The sequence below is a fragment of the Vombatus ursinus genome, unplaced genomic scaffold (genome assembly GCF_900497805.2).
Source record: "Vombatus ursinus unplaced genomic scaffold, bare-nosed wombat genome assembly UNPS02014798.1, whole genome shotgun sequence".
NCBI lineage: Eukaryota > Metazoa > Chordata > Mammalia > Diprotodontia > Vombatidae > Vombatus > Vombatus ursinus.
Genome location: NW_020954576.1, coordinates 35,709,630 through 35,733,618, shown reverse-complemented (window position 1 = coordinate 35,733,618; position 23,989 = coordinate 35,709,630). Strand labels below are relative to the sequence as shown.

Below are 23,989 nucleotides of genomic sequence, written 5' to 3'. Positions count from 1 at the left end.
CAGGAGTGGAGAACCTGCATCCTCAAGGCCACATGTGGCCCTCTAGGTCCTCAAGTACAGCCCTTTGACTGAATCTCATGGCCCCTCTGATGACTCTGGAGGAGAGATCAAGGCTGATGGCTTTGCAGAGCTCTCTTTGAGAACAAAGAAGGAACAACAAGAATCCTGTTCCCCCATTAGATGGTCCACATCTATGGTAACAAGACCAGGGTTGTCACCTTCACTTTATATTGAGCCATCCAAGGAAGACTGATTCTTAACATCTCCACATTTACCACTTTTACTTTACCATTCTTTACATTATTATGTGAGTCTTTATCACTTTTCCTCTTTGAAAAAGAATAGGAATTCTAAGAGGTAGAGGTTAAGAGATGTCCATTCCAAGCATGAGGGGGACAACTCTCTGTGCTCCTACAACATCCATAGTCATAGTTTTGCTCCTTAAGGCCAAACAAAATACATCTAATCCTTCTTCCATAAGAAGATCCCTCAGCCATCACCTTCACTTCATGTCTTCTCTTTTTCCCCTCACTCATGTCTGAACATTCTCTCCAGCACCTTCATCCTTCTCTTCACTTATAAAGAATACCCTGTAAAACCCCCATCCTGGGCACTCCTCTCCTCATTATTGACTCCTTCCTTGGGATTGCTCTTTTAGGAAGAGCCCAACCATGCTGCAGCACCTCAACTGTCTCCCCAGATTCTTATTCCTCTTCATCTGCCATTTTGCCTTACTCTTCCTTCTTGTCTCCCCCTTCTTTTCACCTTCCCTTTCTGCATCATGTTTCCAGAGGCCATCACCAGTTGTCTTGACCTACGTCACTGGGCTTCCATGACTCTGGAGGAGTGAGGCTGATGACTTTGCACAGATCTGCCTCATTTAAATTCAATTCACAAGACATCACCCTCCTGATATCATTGGTTCTCTTCAAGAACACAGGAAGAACAACAGTCATGTTCCCCCATTAGACTGTAATCTCGCTGAGGGCAGAGACTATCTTGCTTGCTTGTATTTGAAGCAGAACTTGACACAATATGCTCTTAATAAATACTTTATCTCTCAAAGTAAATGCCTCCAAATTCAATCCTAGGGTTTTAGAGTCCCCTCAACATCTTCATAAACTTCCTCTGGATATGAGGCAACTTGTCAGTATTCTCAAAGTGTGGTATCCCAAAGTGGACCCAACAAATGCCCCAAATGTGGTCTGATTTTGACTGAATAATTCTGTTTCTTACTTACTAATGACTCAATATGGTTGGGCAGCTAGGTGGCATAATGGAGTCAGGAAGACCCAAGTTCAAATTTGGCCTCAGACACTTACTAGTTGTGTGACCCTGGGCAAGCCACTTAACCCCATTTGCCTCAGTTTCCTCATCTGTAAAATGAAGTGGAGAAGGAAATAGCCAACCACCCCAGTATCTTTGCCAAGAAAACCCCAAATGGGGTCACAAAGAGTCAGATACGACTGAAACAACTGAACAACAATATGGTTACCTGAGTATGGTCACAATAAAAATCAGAAGCTCATAATTATAAAATGTTAATCTGAATACAGTTTTTACTAACTCATTGGAAAGATAATCCTGGCTGGTTTTTTTTTAATCCATAAATCAGTCACTAGTAATTCTTGTTATGATTATAGGGCAAGTTATTCTTATGTTACAAATGAGAAAAAACTCATAGTCATCAAATCTGAAATTACAGGACAATTGGTTTCTTTTCCAAGTCACAAGGCAAATCTGATCCAAGCTCCACAGTCACTGCAGCAATTCTAAAAAGGACACAAATCAAGGGTTCAACAAGCTACATTTTTAGCATCTCAGGTTAGTACAAAAACATACAAGTACCAAAATTAATTGAAACAAGGTGATACAATATCTGTAATTCCAACTCTCCCACAAGAGCATATGACTCTCTCCATCCAGCTTTCCTTGGTTAAAATGGTGTTAGCCATGTTTTATTTCTTTTTTCCTTGAAATAGATAGATATAGATATAGATATAGATATATATGTATATAGATATAGATATATATGTATATATATAGTGTGTGTGTATGTGTATTTATCTATGTATATGTGTGTGTGTGTATATATATATATACACACACACACATACACACATGTATACATGGTTAAAATTTTAGACCAAGTTAAATGTTTAAATGTTTGAATTACCCGTTTTGTTTTTAAGTGAGAATTGATCTCTTACTTGCCTATATGAAAGTCACAGACATCTACTTGTAAAGATGCTTGCAATAATTAGCATTTTGGTCATGGCACAACAGGGTGCCCATAGCAGATCCACCTTGGAGGATTTACAGGTAGACTTGAACAATATTGGTATAAAAGAAGGACAGGTTGCAATCTGCACTATTGAAAGGAATACTCACATCAGTGAGATCACGAATCCATTGAAGAATACTGGCATTCCAGACTTCAATTTATAAGCATGTTTTAAATGAATGCTTCAGTTTCGTTAATTATTATATGCAGCACAGAAGAAAATTTTAACAAGTCTGACAGCATATATATATAAAAATATGGAAAGAAATTCTGCATGCTCATATACATACACCCTATTAGCACTTAGAAAAATTGGCCAGCATGCTTGAACAAATTTATTCCAGTGTTTTCTCTATTTATAAATCACATCACATTCATGTTCATCACAATCATCCTGACAACATTTAGCTGGCTTCTCTTCCCTTGCCTTTCTCCTATATACAATCCTTTTTCTACAGGGTTCTTCCTGTTGTCTTCTTCAAGCAAAGCGCTGCACACTTCATGAAGGACTTGCATCACTAATTTATTCATTTGCTTATTTAGTCAACAAACTTTTATTGAGGACCTACTAAGTGCAAGGCACTGTATGAGACAGGCCTGAGTAGGGGCGGGGTTCGGGGCGGGGGGGGGGGGTATAACTAAATTGAAATTTCTGTCCTCAAAGAGCTTGTATTAGGAGAGGTAAGAATAAAATGCAAAATGTGACAAGTGCATGGGAGGTACACTGTGTTTTGAAGGAGAATTACTCTATCTAGAGGAATCGGAGAAGGTTTCATCAGGCAGTAGAAATTCTTGAGCGAGGCCCTAAAGGATGGGTAGGAGTACAACAGGCAAAAACTGGCAGAGAGGAAACTCCAGGAGCAAGAAATTGAGTGAATGATGGCACAAATCACATGACCTGTTTGCAGAACTACAGGTTTAATCAATCAAAGGACAGACAGCATAGCTAGTGGCTAGAAAGCCTTTATCAGAGTTAGGATGATGGGGGTCAAGTCCTTCCTCAGACACACACTAGTTGTATGATTCGGGGAACTCACTTAATCTTACTATGCCTCAGTTTCCTTATCTGTAAAACAAGGGTAATAATAATACCAGGCAACTCTAAGAATACAAATTGCAAAAGAGTTGCAAATCTGTATTTGGTCACCTAGGCAGCACAGCAGTAGAGTTCTGGGCCTGGAGTCAGGAAGACCTGAGTTCAAAACTGATCCCAGACACTTACTAGCTGTGTGACTGTGGGCAAATCACTTATTCCTGCTTGCCTCCATTTCCTCATCTGCAAAATGGGCTGGAGAAGGAAATGGCAAACCACTCTAGCATCTTTGCCAAGAAAATCCTAACTGGGGTCAGAAAAATCAGATACAACTGAAACAAGTGAACAACAAATTTGGAGAGGGAATTTTCTCACTGGGAGCTCCCTATACTGATGAAGTCACAAGTCTTGGGCCAAGCACCAAAAGAAATGAAAAGGAGGAGAGTGTACAAAGGAGCAATAAGAGACAGTACTGAAAAAAATTTGGAGTTATATTATGGAGTGCCTTAAATGCCAGGGTAAGTAAGGAGTCTGGACTTCATTCAAGAGGTAATAGGGAGTACTTAATGGTTTTTTGAGCAGGGAAATGATATGATCAGAGATATGCAAAGAAAATTAAGCTGACAGCATATGTAAAATGGATTGGAGTAGGGAGAGAATGGAAACAGTGGGACAGACTAGGAAGTTATCACAGTAATCAGTGGATAGTGGCAAATATTCAAGTAAAAGCCTTGTAAACTGAAGTGAGAAGGGATTCCTTGTAAAAAGCAGTTGAACACAGATCAATCAAGTCTGAGATGCAGAGAAAGGCCATCTTGAATTTCCTTTCTCAGGACCTCACATAGCACTTTGTAGAGTATTTCTCTTATGCTCCTATTCATATTTTATTCTGCCTTATGTTGTATAATCATTGCATTGCACTGCATATCTGTTCATGTGTTCTATTTCCCCAGTGGATTGTAAACTCCAACAGGGAAGGGACCATGTTTTAATTACAATTGCATGTTCCCCAAGTCGTAATTATGGAGTAGACGTTTAATAAAATGTTGTTGAATTTATGAATGAATGAGAAATTTCAATCAATCAATAAACATTTATTAAGTGTCTGCTATGTATCAGGTAGTATGATAAGCATTAGAGAAAAAAAAAATCAAAGGACAGTCCCTGCTCTCAAGGAGCTTACAATCTAATGAGAGACAACATGCAAACAAATCTATACACAACCAACTATATTCATGGTAAATAGAGAATAATTACCAGAGGGAAGGCACTAGAATCAAGAAGGATTGGGAAAGGCTTCTTGTAAAAGATGGGATTTTTGTTGAGATATAAAGTAAGCCATGGGAGTCAATAGGTGAAGTTGAAGAGGGAGAACACTTCAAGCATGAGAGGTAACCAGGGAAAATGCCTGGAGCTGAGAGATATCTTGTTCATGGAAGAGTCAGAAGACCAGTATCATTGGATTGAAGAGTAAACATCCCATGTAATAAGACTAGAAAGGTAGGAGGGGGCTAGGTTATGCAGGACTTCGAATGCCAAACAGAACACTTTGCATTTGATCTTGGAGGTGATAAGGAGCCACTGGAGTCTACTGAGTAGGGGAATGACATGGTTAGATGTACATTTTAGAAAAAAAAGAAACACTTTGGTAGCTGATTAAAGGTTAGACTGGAATGGGGAGAGATTTGAGGCTGGCAGACTAACCAGGAGGCTTTTGCAATAATCAAAATGTAAGATGATGAAGGCCTACACCAGGATGGTGGTGGTGTTAGAGAGAAGAGGAAACACTAAAGATGCATTGCAAAGGTGAAATCAATAGGCCTTGGCAACAGTGTGGACGTGGGAAGGAGCAGAAGCAGAATGAGAGATGGTGAAGAGTCGGGGATAACTCCCAGGTTGTGAACTTGAGGAGCTGGGAGGAAGAGGTTGCCCTTTACAGCAATAGGGAAGATACAAAGGGAGAAAGGTTTATGGGGAATGTTAATGAGTTCCATTTTAGACATATTGAGTTGAAGATGTCTGCTGGACACCCAGTTTGAGATTCTGAAAGGCAGTTGAAGTTGCAAGATTGAAGGACACCAGAGAGGTTGGGGTTAGATAGATTTGAGCATCATCAGTATTGATATGATAATTTAAATCCATGGAAGCTGATGAGATGACCAAGTCAAGCAGTAGAATGGGAGAAGAGAATAGGATCCAGGACAGAACCCTGAGGGACATCTATGATTTTAGAGGGCATGCTCTGGGACTAGAATGGAAACTATTTGGTTTCTAATTGGATATGGTAGAGAAGTAGAGAAAGAGCAGAAGACCGCCCTTAATATTTTCCTGACAAAACCAAACCTCCCACATGAGGTTCCTCAACTTCCTTCCTCTATTCCTTATAATTTCTCAGGGGTATCAAATGCTCTCTTCTAATTTAGTCATAAAAGAGGTATATGAAATCTTCACCAAGGCTAAGCCCCCTACCTGTGCCTTTGATTCTATTCCCTCTCACCCAATCTAATATCTTGCTTAAGTAGTCAGTCTTTTTCTCTCCTAAGCATATCCAAGGTCTTCTCACCATTGGCTCCTGTCTGTCTACAAATTTATTCATGTCTCCTTGCATCCACTGCCCCATCTCCATCCTTCTCATTATTCCTAAATTTCAGGGGGAAAAAATTACCTATACCCAATGCCTCTCTCCTTCCTCATTACTAATGCCATCTCCAACCCCCTTAAATCTAGTTTTAACATCTTTTATTCTACTGAAACTGCTCAAAGGTCACCAATAACTCCCTAATCATCAAGTACAATAACCTACTTTTCATCCTCATCCTCCTTGATCTCTCCACTTTCAACATTGTTGACAACTCTTTATTTTCTATTTTGTTTCCCCTTGGGTTCACACACAGTCTCTTGGTTCTCTTCCCATTTCACTAATTTCCTGTCTTCTTATTCTCCTTTCCTCCACTCCAAGTGAGTATTCTCCAAGAGTCTGCTCTTATTCCTCTTTCTCTACATAAATTCTTTCCTCTCCAAAATAATATTTACTCCCAGAGAGAATTTTATTTGGGGTGAGAAAACTGGACCTTTACTAGAGGGAGCCAAAATTGAGAGGCAGTTACATCCTGTTGTGGATATGGCACCAGATATGGAGCCTGGAATACCGGAATTCGAATCCTCCCTCAGACTTTTGCTAGCTTTGTGACCCTGGGGAAGTCCTTTAACCTCTGTCTTCCTCTGTTTCCTCATCTATAAAATAAAGATGTAGGGACAGCTAGGTGGTACACTGGATGGAGCACTGGTCCTGGAGTCAGGAGGACCTGAGTTCAAATCTGGCCTCAGACCAAACACTGGACACTTACTAGCTTTGTGAGCCTGAGCAAGTCACTTAACCACAATTGGAGAAGAAGGAGGAGGAGGAGGAAGAACAGGAAGAGGAAGAGAAGAAGTAATGCTGAACAAATTCTAGAGTGGCAGAGCCCACAAAGAGACAGAGTGAGGAGGATTTCCAGCCCAAGACGTCCTGAAAGGTCAACAGGAGGGGTCTGTTGCACTGGGCTGAGGAAGGAGCAGTCTAGCGTGAGCACAGACAACCCAGAGCAGGCCTAGGGGGACTGAATCACTGGCAATGGTAGTGGGTTCCAGATTTCTCAGCCCACAGATGCCAGAGACAACTTAGAAGGTCAGTGGGAGAGGTCTGTTGGAACTGAGTGAGAGTGAAACTGATACAGTCCTGGCCCCAGCAAATCAGCAGTAGGCCAAGGGAGTAACTGAACCAGCAGCAGTGGTAGTAGCAGCAGTAGGGGCTGCTCCTGGAGCTATCAGCCCACAGACTGAATGTTTGAAAGTCGCCTATTTCAACTTCCAGGAGCCAAGATAGCAGAGTAAGCAGTAAGTCACTCTTTGACCTTGAAAAACCCAGAGAATGTTGCCCCAGGAAAATCCCTGGAATAGTGGAACCAGCAGAAAGATGAGGTACAGCAGTCTTTTAGCTCAGGAGTCTAGGGGTATTAACAGGAAATGTCCTTGTTGCTGTGGCTGAAGGGGATCAGTACAGGAGGTGAACCAACAAGCTCCACCCACCTCAACAAACCAGCAGGGGACCCTGAGTCCCAGGGTGGTAGAGCAGGCAAGTACCAACACAAGGCACACACCAGCGACGACCACCACCAGCTCTAGCTCAGCATCCGGTAAACTATCAGATGCCTATAGCCTACAGCTGCCAACACCTGAGGCAGCCACACACAAAACAAGTAACCAGGCCCCTAGTCCCCAGCACAAGAAGCCTGGGCCCCTGTGTCCCAGAAGCAGAGATCAACTTTAAAAGCCAGAAAAAAGGCAAACAACATGAACAAGAAGCAACAAAGAAAAACAGTGACCATAGAGAAGTATCTTGGTGACAGGGAAGATCAAAACACAAATTCAGGAGAGAAAAACAATATCAATATACCCACATCCGAAACCTCAAAGGGGAATATTAACTGGTCTCAAGCCCAAAAAACCTTCTTGGAAGAGCTCAAAAAAGAGTGGCAGAAGAAAAAATGGACAATTCCTTTAAAAATACAATTGACAAAATGGAAAAAAAAAGTACACTGAAGAAAACTGTCATGGAAGATGAACTTTGACACTGGAATTCACACTTCTGAAATATGATAGCCCTTTGCCTCTCATTGAATGGCTCCCCCCCAGAACTTCCATTTAAGGAGAGTTCCTGGGCCAGTTATCTCTCTTCATTTTTCGTCTGACTGGACTTCTCTCTCAGGCCCCCACCAGTCATGTTTGCCACTCTCACCCTCTTCTACTTCTTAGCTTCCTTTCACGAGTTGTTTTTCCCCATTAGACCATATACTTCCTGAGGGCAGAGCTGTGATAATCTTTCTGCTGACTGCCAAAAAATAATAATAATGACGTTAATCTCAATTTTCAAGGAAAAATTCTAGGTATTCATAAATACCTAGAAAACTGACATGAAAATGTATTTTGGGTCTTATTTATCTATATGATCTCTTACTTGTGACTTCCCAAATGTTGATATGAAAAAATTGGAAGATGTTCCAAGTAAGAGGGAAAGATCCAAATATTCTCACATCTTTCTATTTCAAGTGAATTTCTTTTTATTATCTTTTGAACTGTCCAAATGATTGCCTCAATTCTCTTTTTAGATTTGTCACAAAAATGAAATGAATGAGGTACATACAGTTCCCACACATCTAATCAAACTATGGACTTTGCAATGTCTGCTAGTATGCAAAGAATCTGTCTTCTGTCTCATGCAATTGCTATTCTAGCACTCTGTACTAAGCATACATCCCATGGGCACAATTGTATTATTAGAAATTAAAATTTGGAGTGATTAATTTAAATCTATAGATAATTTTGTGGTTATTAGAGATATGTTTTTTGTAAAGTATAAGCTGAGTCAGATACCAAAGTGCATTCCACAGACAAAAGAGAAGTTAACTTCGGGTCTGTTGCTTAAAGAGTTATTTCTTATTTAAGCTATTTCCTAGTTATTTCATTTGGTATATGACTTATATCAAGAGCTTGTCTGGAAATTACAGTAGAGGATTTATGATTAACATAGAGATTTGAAAGGTCAAAGAGCTGTGTCTAACACATAACCCCAAGAAATAGTTGGAAAGGATCGCCAAAAGAGCCGTGACAAAGAATGCCAACAAGAATCAGAAATAAGCTCCTCCATCCAGTCCATAGCACAAAAAGATGGCAAGAAGCCAGTGGAAGCTGGTAGAGAGTCTGATTAAAGAAATCAGAGAGAATCGGATAAACTGGCCAGAAGCCAGTGGGGGCTGGAAGAGAAGCTGCACTAGGGAAGCAAGCCTGAACTCCAACAAATTAAACTGAAGCCAGTTGGCCCATTCTTTGAGAAGGAGGTTTCCAAGTTAGTAGTCAAAGACCTTAACCCAGATTCTGACACTGGCCTATGAGAATAGAAGCAAGGACAGAACCACTCCCAATAGATTGACGTGAAGGGAAACAAACCAGCAGTGAACTAACCTGAGCACTAGAAGGCACATCAAGAGACAGGGCCAACTCAGCTCCTGGGTGTCAGTGTCAAGGTAACTATGTAGATGGCCTGACATCAGTTTGATGTCCAGCATCCCACTGGGACTTACCATGGCCACAGCAAGGTTCAGAACCAATTCCCCATTGGGAATGTTCAAAGCCAGGACCTGCAATGGGTCACCAGGAACATGAGGCAGAAGCCAGTGACAGAGGAAAAGGGCAGTAGATTATTGTCTGCTACCCAACTGAATCACCAGTAGCAGTAGTGTCCAGCTTACAGAGGAGACAGGAACAAACAAGGTCCACCCAACCCATCTGAGATGATTGGAGAAGACTTGCCCAAATATAAAATCCCAAACCAAGATCTAAAGCCAAAAATATGACTAAATAGAAAAACAAATATTAATATTAATAAGTATAAATAAATATAATATATAATATTTATATTATTTATATATAATATAAATAAATAAACAAATGAAAAACAAATATAAAAATACTATGAATTGAGAGAAGTCCAAGAAGTAAACTCAGGAAGAGAGCAACTCTACAACTGTGAGCAGAACCTGAGAGGAAAAAAAAATGAATCGGATATAAAGACTGAAAAAGTAGCTGAAGAAATGAAGTAAGAGATTTTAAAAGTATTGATGAAATGAGAGTTAGGAAGGTTAACATTTGAAAGAAGAGTAAACATTTTAGAGTAAAAGTTAGAAATTCTTATCCAAGTAGATGACTTCATGAAAAAAAAAATAGAATGAAGCTATCAAAACTCAAAGACTACAGGAAACAACAAAAGCAAATATTAGAAAAATTAGAATATTAGAAAAATTGAAGAAAATATAAGGTATCTAATATCAGAAGCAATTAACATGGAAAACAAGTCAAGAGACATCCATGACCAAACAAAAAACCTAGACACTGTATTTAAAGATATCATTAAACTGTCCAGATCTATTAGAACAAGAGTGTACAATGAAAACAGAAAGAATCTTCTGGTCACCTCTTGAAAGGAGCCTCAGCTGAAGACACCGAACGATGTTGTAACCAATATCCTGAGCTTCCAAATCTAAGAAAAAAAATGCTCCAAGTAGTCAGAAAAAAAGTATAGATTCCATGAAAGTACAACTATAATCACATAAGAGATGGTGGCTACTGCTAGAAAAGAGAGAACATCTTGGAATATGATATTTTAGAGGGCAAAAGATAAAGATTTACAAAAAAAAATAAAACAAACCAAAAAAAAAAAAAAACAGCCATCAAAGCTGAGTATAATCCTAAGGGGAAATGGAAGGAATTTTTTTTTAACTTAAAAATGTATTTTTAGGCATCCCTGATGAGACCACTATAGCCCAGTATAAATTTTGAAATGCAAACACAAAGGGCAAGAAAAATCTAGAAAAGTAAATACAATTTGAACAATCTGAAAGGGTTAAATAGTGATGAAGTATTTATGTTCTAATGTGTAAGAAGTCACGATTATCCCTTCTGAATCCTAATATGTTCAAGGGACAAAAAGGGAGTTAAATTAGTCAAACATCAGGCTGGGTTTTGTTCTGGTTTTGGGGTTTTTTTTTGTTTTTTGTTTTTTAGGCATTTGGGGTTAAGTGACTTGCCCAGGGTCACACAGCTAGTACGTGTCAAGTGTTTGGTCTGAAGCTGGATTTGATTTCAGGTCCTCCTGACTTCAGGGCTGGTGCTCTATCCACTGCACCACCTAGCTGCCCCTGTTCTATTGTTTTTAAAAGAGGAAAGTGAAAAGTGATCTAAAAAATAAGAAGAAAGTTAACTGGGAAAAAAATTTTTACAGCAAATTTCTCTGGAAAAAAAAGTCTTATATCTAGGAAATTAGCCCTGCTTCCAAACCTAGCCCCTGAAGCCATGATTATCTAAGGAATCAAATCCTGTGACCGTACAAGAGTCGTGACCTCAGTAACCACAGCCTATTGAGGATGAGAAAAGAAAATTCTCACTCTTAAGTCCTTGGCATCACCAAAAGATACAACCTCAGAAATGGAGATAGCCTTATCAGTAATAATAAAATTAAGGAGCAGGCATTATCCTTTACCTCACTGCTGTAATCTCAGGACCTTGAGGCCTTCATATCTGAATTTAGCAGATGAAATCTACTATATTAACTACTACCCCCATTAAAATGGGAGCTCCCAAGAGCAGTGACTGTCTTGTTTTGGTTTATTCCTATTTGTATACCAAGAGCTTAATATGGTGCTTTGCACATAGGTACATAATACTCCTAATGTGCTTAGGTGTTTGTTTTAATAAAACATGGCCCTCTGACACAGATATTATCTATAAGTTACATCAAGAACGGGAAATATTTGAGTTTTTATTGTATAAGGACTTTGTCCAGATTTGTGGCATACTAAATATTAGAGAAGTAGTGGGATATAATCGAAAAAGCATTGGACCAAGGCAAGAGACCTGGTTCTACCACTAATTAGTTGTTTGTCTATGGTCAAATCACAAACTGTCTGAACCTCTGTTTCTTCATCTGTTTAATGTTAAACTAGATAATCACTAAGATCCCTTACAGCTCTGGGATCTTATAGTTAGGCCACATATTTATAATGAGAGAGAATGCATTTATCCCTTTTGTGCAATGATGGTGAGAGGGGGCAATTGACTATGGATATAGAATACTACAGATATAGTCAGAAAGAGTCAACGGGTTTATTTAGTTATGGGTTCATGAGCTACTTTTTTTTCCTCTTCAATTTTTTTTTAATCACAAAGAATAGTTTGCTAGGTACGGAAACTTATATTTGGAAATAAATACAGTGCAAAAGACATAGGATTATCAAGAATGGAGCAGGTAGGTGGCACTGTGGATAGAGGGTCAAGCCAAGGCTAAAGTTAAGAGGGCCTGAATTCAAATCTGACCTCAGACTCTTACTAGCTGTGTGACCCCAGGCAGGTCACTTAATCCTATTTGCCTCAGTTCCTCATCTGTAAAATGATCTGGAGAAGGAAATGGCAAACCACTCCTGTATCGTTGCCAAGAAAACCCCAAATGAGGTCATGAAGAGGTGGACACAACTGAAATGCCTCAACAATAAAATCAATAAGAATAAGAAAATTTCTAAGATTCTATTTCATCCAAATATGTAATTTCTCTTCACAAATTCACCTTTTTAAAGCATACCTTTCTGCTCAAATGAACTACCATACTTGAGATTATATATATATATAATTTTTTTTTGACATGGAACTTACAAGAATCACCTCTTGCAACATGGAGTGATTACAATCTTTTAATAGTACTGGACAGTGATAAATCTCACATCTTTCAAAATACAACATATTTGAATAAAAAGTATTTAGTTTGTGCTTTTAATGTACCATGTCCTGTATCAAGCACCAGAAAAACAGATACAAAGCTTCTTGAAGGCAAGCTTACATTGGGGAGGGGGAGAAGGGCAGGAAGAGAGAGGTTAGGATTGGAGAGGAAGAACACATATTAGAGAGTGATGGCCAGGGAAGTGTGTTATGGTTAAGTCTCCTGGATGGCAAATGAAATTAGAAAGTATTAAATACCTACTGTGTGCCAGGCACTGAGAATACAAGTATAAAGAAACACTTCCTGCTCCCGAGCAACTTACATTCTAATGGCGCGAGACAAATTAAAAAAAAAAATTATACATGTACGTGTATGTATATGTATGTATAATTAATAAAAACATATGCCAAGTAGTTTGGAGGGGAGGTTACTAGTAATTAAGGGGATTTTCTTCTCACCTCTGCCTACCGACTTCCTTCAAGACTTTGCTCAACTCCCACCTTCTGCAGGAGGCCTCTCCTTATCTCTCCTCTCCCTTGCCCTCCCCATGCCTTCCCATTGAGATTACCTTCCATCTCCCCTCTGTATATTTTCTAAGTACATGGGTTTTATAAGTTGTCTCCCCTGTTAGAATGTGAGCTCCTTGAGGGCAGGGATCAGGTATTTACCTTTCTATTAAATCCCCAGGTCTTAGCACAGAGCCTGGAACCTAGCAAGTGCTTAATAAAGGTTTCTCAAGCAACTAGATTAGGCTTATTCAAAACCAAATGAAGTGCCAGATGACCATCCAAATTTGGGTCAACTCATCTCATTCGACCCACAGATGGTCAAATTTCCAGAAATGGGCAAATTCCCTCATATACACAGTACGAAGTTCAGTTAGAGGCAATAGGGCAGGAGCAAAGCTTAAGATTCATTTTCTGAGCTCCCTTAAGAATCTCAGGGCTTGTTGCACTGAATGAAGAAACTTTCATGAGGCCGTATGAACGCTTTTATTTCCCAGCAATCAATAGGTACCTGGAAATACTTATATGAAGTGTGCACATGGGCATACACTCCAGAGATTAATTTAGAGTCGAGGTTTATCTATTCTAACAAATGCTGGTTGGATTACATTTTCTTTTTCACTGGAACTATCAATAGTTTTCCTCTTTCAGATTAAATACATAAATCAAAAGAACATATTTTGTAAACAAACAGTTGGTGAATATGAAACTCTTATTCTTCATCTATTGATTCCTAAAACTGTATTTGCCCATGTGTTTTTGACTTTCATTTTATCAAATTTGAGCAAATATTCTTTTTCCACACAGGGAAGCATCGGAAGCTTTTGACGCTCTCATGTTTTCCATCTATAGAGAATTTCTCAAAATTGCATGGAGTATGTTAGCATTCCCCAGTTACGAAGTCATTGGTTGGCACTATTGTTGCAGTATTTCATCAGGTTCAAATTATAGTAATTGTTTTATTGCATTTCAGAACAGTTGCTAGAAGGCTGGCTAGGCTGATGATTCCTTAATGATGTTTGTCCTATATAATATGTGGAATTGCTTAAGGGAAAAAAAGTATTTTAATATAGGAATCTTGGTTTATAGTACATTAAAAATGGCATGTAAGTAAATACCAATCATCTTAGCAGTTGTTTTTACCCCAACCCTACTGCCAATTACCTAAATCAAGCCCCTTTCTCTATTTCAAACCATATTTTTTCCTAAGGAATGTCACAAGAATCTATCCTATAGTGATTACAGAATGTACCAATTCATTTTGAAGGTTAAGTTTAAAAAAAAAAAAGAGTCTGTTACCATTATTAGTTTTCCCTATTTGATAATAAAAAAGTCTGAATTGATTTTTACCAGTTTTAGCACAAAAAAATTGGCATAACAAATTTCAGCTTGATATAATTTGAAATAGCCAATATATTAAACCCCAAAGTGAAATTTAAATTGGCAATCATGTCAGCTTCAAGTCCCCAAATGAATATTAATTTAAAAACTAATCATGTTCCAACAGGTTGAACCTTCAAAATGCTAGTTCCAGGATAGAAATTGTTAGATCCTTCAGTGTTACAATATTAGACATCAGTATCTTTTGTTTAGCAAAGCAAATATTCACATTTTATTTCTAGTCTTTCTTGGGCATTTCCAACATCCTAAATAAATCTAGTATTTCAATGTCCATGTCTTTCCTTTTTAAATAAAGAATATTATTTCCATTTTGTTAAAAGGAAATCGAGGCCCAAACAAATCTAACAAATTTTATAAAGTTAAGGCCAAAGACTAGCTCTACTAATCCACTCTGTTTACCACATTACAGTGCCTTCTAAAAACTCAGTATTCTGATCAGTTCTAGCTACCCTAACAGTGAAAGTTGAGCATCATTAGCTTTCTTAGATCTGCCTTTCTAAAAAAGCCTATAAATTCAGACTTTACTTTGTCAGAATTTGCAATAACTTGGACTCCCCCCCCACCCCAGTTTCTACAACCCACTGAGTGACCTAGTTGGAAGAAATAGTGGAAGCAGCTTCTATTTCTAACCAATAAATTAGTAGAATCATGGAACAACAGAGATGGAAGGGACCTTAGAAATACTCCAACTTCATTATTTTATATTTAGGAGAAAGCCTGTTATTTTACAAAAGAAAGATCATGTTAGTTAATAGCTGCAATAGGACCTAAACTCGGGTATCCTGGTTCCTAGTCCAATGCCAATTCAAATACCCCATGCTGACTCAGGATTGGTAACATAGCACCAAAAAAAGGATTTAAGAATTTTTTGAAAAGTACGGCCAGGTAATGATTGGTCCAGAATACCTATAATTCTCACTATCACGGGGAAGCTAAAGCTAATAGATTACTTGAGTTACGGAGTTCTGAGCTACAGTAGGGCTAAAACTGATTGAGGCTTCCACACTAAGTTGGACACCAATATGTTGAACCTCCTAGAATGGAGGTCCATCAGGCTTCCTAAGGAGAGGCAAACCAGTCCAGACTTGCGGGAAAGGGGAGAAGAGGGGAACCGGTTAAAGCTTCCATGCAGATCACTATTAGAATCAGACCCTAGGTGTTTGCTGCACCTCCAGCCTGGTGGAGAAAGAGAGACTCAGTATTATTAAAAAAAAAAAAAAAAGTATTTTTACTTGCAGGATTATTTACAGAAAAGTAATAAGCTATTTTTCTGTATTTGGACTTTTAATAAATTTGGAAAGCGGTTCTTCCCATTAATCTGAGTTCATAATATTTTATTGTATATCTGAATAAAAGATTTTTTAACTTTATTTTATTTTTCAATTTACGTGCACTTATTTTCTCTTCCACTTACCATCCTACCACCAATTTAAAAGAAGGAAGAACTAAAAAAAAAAATTCTTTTTAGTAAGACTAGTGGAGTGCACTACAAGAGTGCCTTATCTTAAACAGTAGAATTAGAATATCATTGGATTTGGAAAAGGACCTTGAGATCATCCAATTCTGCCCCCTTACTTTATAGATGAGGAAACAGAAGGCTAGAGAGGTACGGGGGGGGGGGGGGGGGGGGGGGCCTGCAGCCTCCAGGCCACATGTAGCTTCCTAGATCCTTGGGTACACCCTTTTGACTGAATCCAAGTTTTACAGAACAAATCCTTTTATTAAGGGGATTTGTTCTGTCAACTTTGGATTTAGTCAAAGAGCCACACCTAAGGACCCAGAGAGGGCCACATGTGGCCTCCAGGCCACAGGTTCCCCACCCCTGGTTCACCTAGGGCCACACAACCAATAAGTGACAGAGTCTAAACTAAAACCTAGGTGTCCCAATTTCCACTTCAGTGTGTTGTGTTGTACTGATTCCTACAATTTTTTTTAAAGAAACAATAGATCTGCTCCTTAAAAGTTGCCAATAATTTGAGCTATTCAAAATTTACTTGTATTTTAAACGTGCTAGGGTAGCTCCCTGGTTAAAGAAATTCAACATTTCCTTTTGCAAATCAAATTACCACTCCTCAATTTGTTTTTAATGTAAATCAGGACATTCATATATGAAATTTGATTTTTAAAAAATTATGCATACGTGTAAATGTTCTCCAAATTCTTGCAGATTGAATGAATCTAATGGTTTTCTAGTTTTTTTAATGACTGCTTGATTCTGTACTTTCAATATTTGAATGCAAAGCATTAAAAAAAAACTCAAGCAAAAACTAAAAGGAGTTCACAAATTGGAAAGGACAAGTTTTCTCTTGATAGTCAAACAGTTATGATGTAAAGCGGTCTCATTAAATCATAAGTACTTTAACCTTTTCTTGAAAGAAGTGGAAGATTTAAAGATTTATAAAGAAATTTTGCCTAAACTAGGAAATGACTCATATTTGACATGTATTGAAATGATAATGCTGATTTCAATAGGCACTCTAAGAGCATTTTGCTCCCAAGAGAGTAGTTCAGTCTTGGTTACTTTTTTGCATTTAGATTTTGAACTTTCTTCCTAAAGCTTTTAATGTACTACTCTCTGCCAAAACATGGCCAAGTTACCCAGATATGATCAGGCAAAATAAAGACAAGTCCAAAGTTTGTTGTTGTTAGGTTTTGTTTTGTTTTTTTTAATTGCCAGCACTAAATATGCAACAAATCTGTTTGACATCTTCTGTTTAATCTAGTTTCCAGTTTCTATTTTAGAAATTTTCCTTTTGCAACTTAACTCCATTGCACTGGACATTTGCAGAAAAGAGGTGGTAGCTGGACACAAATGCAGCCACTGCACGGTGAATTAATGTATGGCAACCACTTGGACACAGCAGTGGTAGTTGGTTTGTTTTTTTTTTTAAATGCCATAAAATGGGACATCAGCCATGTCTTCTTTATCCTCTAAGCCCTATAAATATAGAGAAAACCTGCTTCCTATATACAATCATTAATTCATTCAATCGACATTTATTAAGTACCTACTGTATGCAAAGCAATATGCCAGTTGCTGAGGATCATAACAAAGTTTAGACTAAATATGGATCCCTGAACTTGAGAGCCTAATAACCTACTTTGGGGAAATGACACAAACATAGATAACTGAAATAATACATGCTAATACATGGCAACTTCAAAAGATAAGTGCAATGTTTTGATCTCTGAAAAGAAAGACTATTATGGTAGTAGGGCAGGGGGTAAAGGAAGCTTTATGGAAAAGAAAATACCTATTTTGAACTTAAAAGGATAGCTAGGAATTCAACAGATAAAAAAAAAAAGTAGAAATGAGACACTCTAGACATAGTGAGAATAGAAGTCAGGGGCAAAGAATAGCCTAATTTGCCTGCAGCATAGAGTATAGGGAGGGGAGTAAAATAACATCAGGCCATAAAGATAGGTTAATGCTGCATGATCGATAAAGGGATCATTTGTGTGGTGTTCAAATTGTGAGCCACCTTCAGCAACAGGCAAAGGAATTTCAGCTTTATTCAGGAGTCAGGGAAGAATTTGTGAGCAGAAGGATATGACTATAAATGATGAAAAGGTGTTTATTAGGTACCTACTCTGTGTAAAGCACTGTGCTAGGTGCTGGAGATATAGAGAGTTAAAGCAAAACAATCTGAAGGAACTCATGTGGTTATGGGTCATATCATCTCATCTCACATCACACAACCAGATCTATTTGTACACAGATTAGTCTGATGATGGCATAACAATGATAGTGGAGATACACATATACATATACACACACACACAACACCACAGAGTTAGAGCTGGAGGCAATCTTGGATCTCATATGATGATATGAGGAAGCTAAGACCCAGAAGTGTGATTTACCCAGCGTTTCACAGGTAGTATATGGCAATGCCCACACCAAATTCAACCCAATGCTCATTGCATCTAATCAGTCAATAAGCATTTATTACACACATACTAAGTGCTAGACACCATACTAAGGGCCAGAAATACAAACACAAACAGAAATACAAACACAAAGACAATTGGTCTAGGAGGTAGAGACTTGAGTAAATTGTGAAGCCATAAAAATAAGGCTGATAAATGGAAGAGCACATTTTAGAGGAAAGCTAATAAGCCTGGCTTTGAATATGTTGAGTTTGAGGTGCTGGTGTGACATTTGCCCAAGATGTCCAATAGAGGCAGTTGTATAGGTGGGTCTGGAACCCAGAAGAGAACTCCAGACTCACATACAGATTTAGCAATCATTTATATGGATATACTAGTTGAAGAGGTGAGAGTGAACAACCTTGTCAGAGGAGAGAATAGACCAAGAACTCTTGACCTGCCTTTGACATCTAACATTAAGTAGATCAGGTGTGCAGGAGGGGTCTTAAGTCAGGTTCATAGAATGCTATTCCACTGAGAGATGACTTCATAAAGCAATATTCTTCCAAAGTCCTCAAATAACCTCATACTGAGCAATGTTAAAAATCTAATAATGATCCTTTAAAATATGAAAGAAGTATCTTGCTGACCTCATCAGTAAAAAATCAGAAATAAAAGTCCATTTCCACCGGAAGTACTAGACTACAAATATTTAGGACTCATCCATGTAGACCACTCATTTTTGGCCACTTTAAGTAGAAAGGATTCTGGGAGCTACATTATATATGTATGGCCTCTCTGTCATGAGAAGAAAGTGCTGCCTCTGGCAGTACAGGGTCATTTAGCAATACCCAAAAGGCACAAAAAGCAAAAACTCTGTTTTTAGTCCCAGGCCTGTAAATATCAAGTTTCTTATATGGCTTCTCACAGCTGGCCCAGTCTTTAGCAGCTTCCAAGACCAAAACAAAATGCAGTTGACAACTAGAGTAATAAGGTAGCAGCATATCTGAGTTCACTAATTCTAAGGTGAGCATTTTAATCCAACAGCCAAATTTTATTTACGCTATCATAGTATTTTCCAAGAAAAGATAGCTGGTAACAAAAAAAAAAAAAAAAGTCAAGCACAGGATTTGAATGCACCTATAAATGATAAAATCAGTACTAAAGGCCCAAAGAGCTATTTACACCTGATTGTGGAGTAGGATTCAAATATGCCCAGAGGAAAATAGGAAAATGTCCTCTAAGTAGATAGTACCCCGCCCTCCGCCAAAGTATTTACTTTATTTTCTCTGAATATTCTTATAGCTAACTTTCAAGGAAGAAAACTGATTAAAGATTCATCAGTAATTTAAATATTTCCTGTTCCCCTCTCCTCAAAGTTACCACTTAAATTCAACCAAAAAATCCAAAAAGAAAGGGAATCCTGGTTAAGGCAGTTGTGAGCAGATGCCATTTAAAAGGAAGAAAAAAGGAAGATAGATTTTTGTGTTTAACCAAATGTTAAATACTTTTTATTTTACTCACCTGCACACTAAGATGAATCCATTTCTTCACAAGAATTCTCCCCAGTGTCATTACCTTTATTGGAGGCTGCAAACCATTTACTGTGCGATAATAAAACACGGTCTCTTTCTCAGAGATTGTAAGTTTGAACACAATCTGCCCATCCACGGCCTTTTCGATAACACACCTTAGGAAGCAACCAGAAAAGAATGAAAAGGTCACCATCCAGCTAAATGCACAAAGACACTGTGCAATGCACAGATGTTAAACTAACCCCAAATACCACTCAGAAAAGTGCACAGTGACAAAGAGCTAAGAATAAAAACATACAAGCAAATTATTTTTGTTCCAATAACAAAAATTCTTGAAAAAAAATGAGAGAATGTTTAATTTATATTATATTCTTTAAACTTTCACCATTCTTCACTAGAGATTCATGACAGGAAATAAAGTGGCTGAAATCATTCTGCAAAACTAACATTTAGGCTATTGGCTCATTAGTTCCATTGCTATTTCTTTTATACAAAGCCGCACAACACAGTACATCCCGGCTGGGTATTAAGTCACCAGCGCACATCTTTCTTTTCCTTTCTTTTCATATAAAGAGAATTTAGTGCCCATGGAAGGCTCTAAACTGTTAGCCCTAAAGTCTGAATCACTCTGTTTAACTCTCACAATGAAATGGACAGCTGCAATTAGTGCTTGCCCCTTCACCAACCTGTCTCAACCCAAAGTTAGCTGACACCCCTGTGAAAGGCCATTAGATGGTTTTCTGTGCATTTCTAAACTTAAGGCAATGTTTGAGGAGAATATCTAATCTCTCAATGAGAGCACCTTTAAATACTCCCAAGTCATTTTGCCATAACAGAAGTGTTTTCAGATGCACTATAGGAATCTGGTCTATATCCGCAACAGCTATCAAGAGATAAAGGCTCTTTCTGACCTTATCACATAGCCAGGCTCTTCAGATCCCCTTCACTGCAGACACCTAAACATTTGTGACTGTCCAGTTAAAATCTTATGGGTCAGGAGAAAGAAAATTGAGCTCTGAATTTAGACATTTATCCCCTTTCCTCTGGGTTACAAAGTAGCAAAACTCTACTTTCTCAAAAGGTTTGAGAACTATTATTAGGATGCTAGTGGACCTCCATCTTGATGATTAATGGCCAGGTGTTCAATAACAGACAACGTTAGACACAATACTACATGCCAAAGGCTCACTGCTGCTCAAACATACAGTGCTACCCTGCTGGTTTTTCATGCAAGACTGTAGGATGAAAGTCAACAAACTACTACATCAGTCAAAATCCATAGAGTTGTAGGATGAACAATTTTTTTTGTTGCAACAATGAGATTTTGGCAACATAGAGGTGTCAGAGTTCTGGCAGGCAAACACCCCTTGGCCAAAGTGATTTGGGAACATTTTTCAAAGGGCATACTGTCTTCAAATATGTCTCCTCTACATCCTCTAGCCTGCTTTTGTGATGGTAAGAAATGGTTTCCAAAAAAAATTTATGGAGGTTTTGCTCTAGGTACAAAATGCCAAGATCTGAGATCTGATACATGATATTAATATATTCATTAGCAAGAAGAGATTACCAACCTATGACTATCACAAAGTTGATGATGATGACCAGGAAATAGTAAGAAAGACTGAGATCACGGTTCAAAACAAGGATTCCAAGACAGAGATCACTCTCTTAACAAGAATCTACATTAAGCTCTTGATTTGTATTTGTCTAGTACATAGTAGGATACTTCATAAGTGCTTGCTGACTCATGAAAAGATGCAGAAGCATAGCTAATCTGATGGCAAAGAAATCAAAATTACCAGAACATAATTTACACTTGACTTTAAATTGTTTTATTCATTTCAAAATGGAAATCCACTGAAAATGGTAGAGATAATAATGTAGCAGCTATGCCCCATGAGGACTCTACCCTAAGAATTTCAACTACAGAGAACACTCCTAAGAGTGATCTTTGGACTGAAAAGGTCAAAATAAAAATGGCTACTAGGAAACTGATAATACAAATATGGAGATAGTAAGAAAGCACCACTTGCCCTTGATGTATTCAAATCATCTGGCCCAGATGGACTATATGCACAGGTAATGAAAGATCCAGTGGGTTTGAATACTGAGTAATTATCAGTGATATTTCAAATATTATAGAAAACAGGGTAAGTACAGCTAAGTACCAGCTCTGGAGTCAGAGGAACTAGGTTCAAATTCTACCTTTGATGTTTGTTTACTATACATGTAAACTTGAGCAAGTCACTTAACTTCCATGTGTTTCAATATCTGCAAAATGAAGGGATTGGACTGGAAAGCCTTCAAGGTCCCTTCAAGCACCAATTTTATGATCTTAAGCCTATAATCAGGACAAATACTGTCCTGATTTTCAAAAAGCAAAAGATAATGGAATCTGAAAATTATGGGCCAGTGAGCTCAACTTAAATTTCAGAATGGAAAAAAAAAAACCTAGAACATTCTTAAAGGGCTGGTTAGTGACTCCAGACAAGTAATGATGGACTCTGTTGTTGTCGGTCCAAGAGGACCAATGATGTCACAGGGTGATGTCTTGACTTGCTTATGAATAAGTAAGGCAGAATTACACAAAGTCATCAGCCTCACTTTCTCTTCCAGAGTCATTGAAGTCCTGTAGCAAGACATAAGACAAGTTGAGTGGCAATGACCCAGGATTCAGTGGATGGCCTTGGCATCTTCAATGGCTGACCAAGCTCTAAGTGTTCCAGGGCACAGCTTCAGCAACCATCATAGACATTGGAACAAATTATTCTCATCTGCCCTCAGAGGAAATCATATGCTTGGGGTTGCACGTCCACCTAAGTCACCAATGGGTTTGAGACCTGTTACCCTCAACTTGGTCTAACCCCTCTGCCAAGATGGTTTTACTGAAGAGTGGCCAGTGCACATGCTACAGTATCTTGGAACTCCTAGCAGAGTTGGGGGAGGGACAAGATTTGTAGAATGAGACGCACATTCTTGCACACAGCTAATATGGGAATTTATTTTGCTTTTTTATATTTATATATTTTTTAAGGGTTTTGTTTTTCTTCCCTCCCCTCACCCACCAGTAGAGAGAAGAGGATGTGAGGAGAAAAAAAATGAATGCTTGTTAATTGAAATAAAAATGTTAATTTAAAAAGTTAAAGAACTAGCTTGTAAGCATCTAGAAAAGGAGGCATTGATCAGAAAGAACCATTATGGGGGGTGCAGAGCCAAGATGGCTGAGTAAAAGCAGTGACTTGCTTAAGCTCTCCCTCAAACCTCTCCAAATACCTGTAAAAAATGGCTCTAAACAAATTCTAGAGAGGCAAAACCCACAAAAAGACAGAGTGAAACAAATTTCCAGCCAAGGACAACCTGGACAGTTGATTACAAAGGTCTATTTCACGGGACTGAGAGAGAGAAGCATGGTTCAGTGTGGGCCCTGCAAGTAAAAACCAGGCCTCAACCAACCAGGCCTCAAGGGACTGAATCACAGACAGCTGTGGTAGTTTCCAGACTTCTCAATCCACAAATGCCAAAGACAACTTAGAAGGTCAATAAGAAAGGTCTATCGGACCTCAGTGAGAGAGAAGCTTGGTCCTGTCCCAGTGCTGCCCTAGGGTGGCAGCTGCTTCCAGAGCTCTCAGTCCAGACAGAGGGGGAATTGAGTGGCTGATCAGAGGGGGATTGCAGGGATCTCTTTGCTGGTGCTGAAGCAGGATTCTCTTGCTTTGCCCATGCGTGGATCTGGGTCACAGTTCTGGGTGGCAGTCCTGAGGCAAAGAAGAGTGCTGGGGTGGTGGAGCTTGTAGTGGCTGTGGAGAGAAAATCCTCCTCACAGCTCCAAGACAGAAAAAAGTACTTGTGGTCACTCATAGACCAGAACACAGGCCAGGAAAGGAGTAAACACCTCACCCTTGATCATAGCACCTTGGAAGAACTGAAAGTTTACAGGTCCCTAGAAGTATCTCTGAAAAGAGCTGCACAAAACCCCTGAAGCTTGGGATAGTACATTCTCCACACTGGAAGCAGACCCCTACCTTAACATAGAGTTTAAAACTCAAGTAATTGGCT

General features: G+C 38.6%; 1 protein-coding gene across 1 annotated transcript in view; it reads right to left on the bottom strand.

Annotated features, from left to right (window-relative positions):
* USH2A (usherin) overlaps window positions 1–23,989 on the bottom strand; it is a 944,914-nt gene that overhangs the window by 916,569 nt on the left and 4,356 nt on the right. The window contains exon 2 of the mRNA XM_027871555.1: window positions 19,923–20,088. Within this exon, the coding sequence (XP_027727356.1) occupies window positions 19,923–20,088 (166 nt within the window). The remainder of the gene's footprint in view (window positions 1–19,922; window positions 20,089–23,989) is intronic.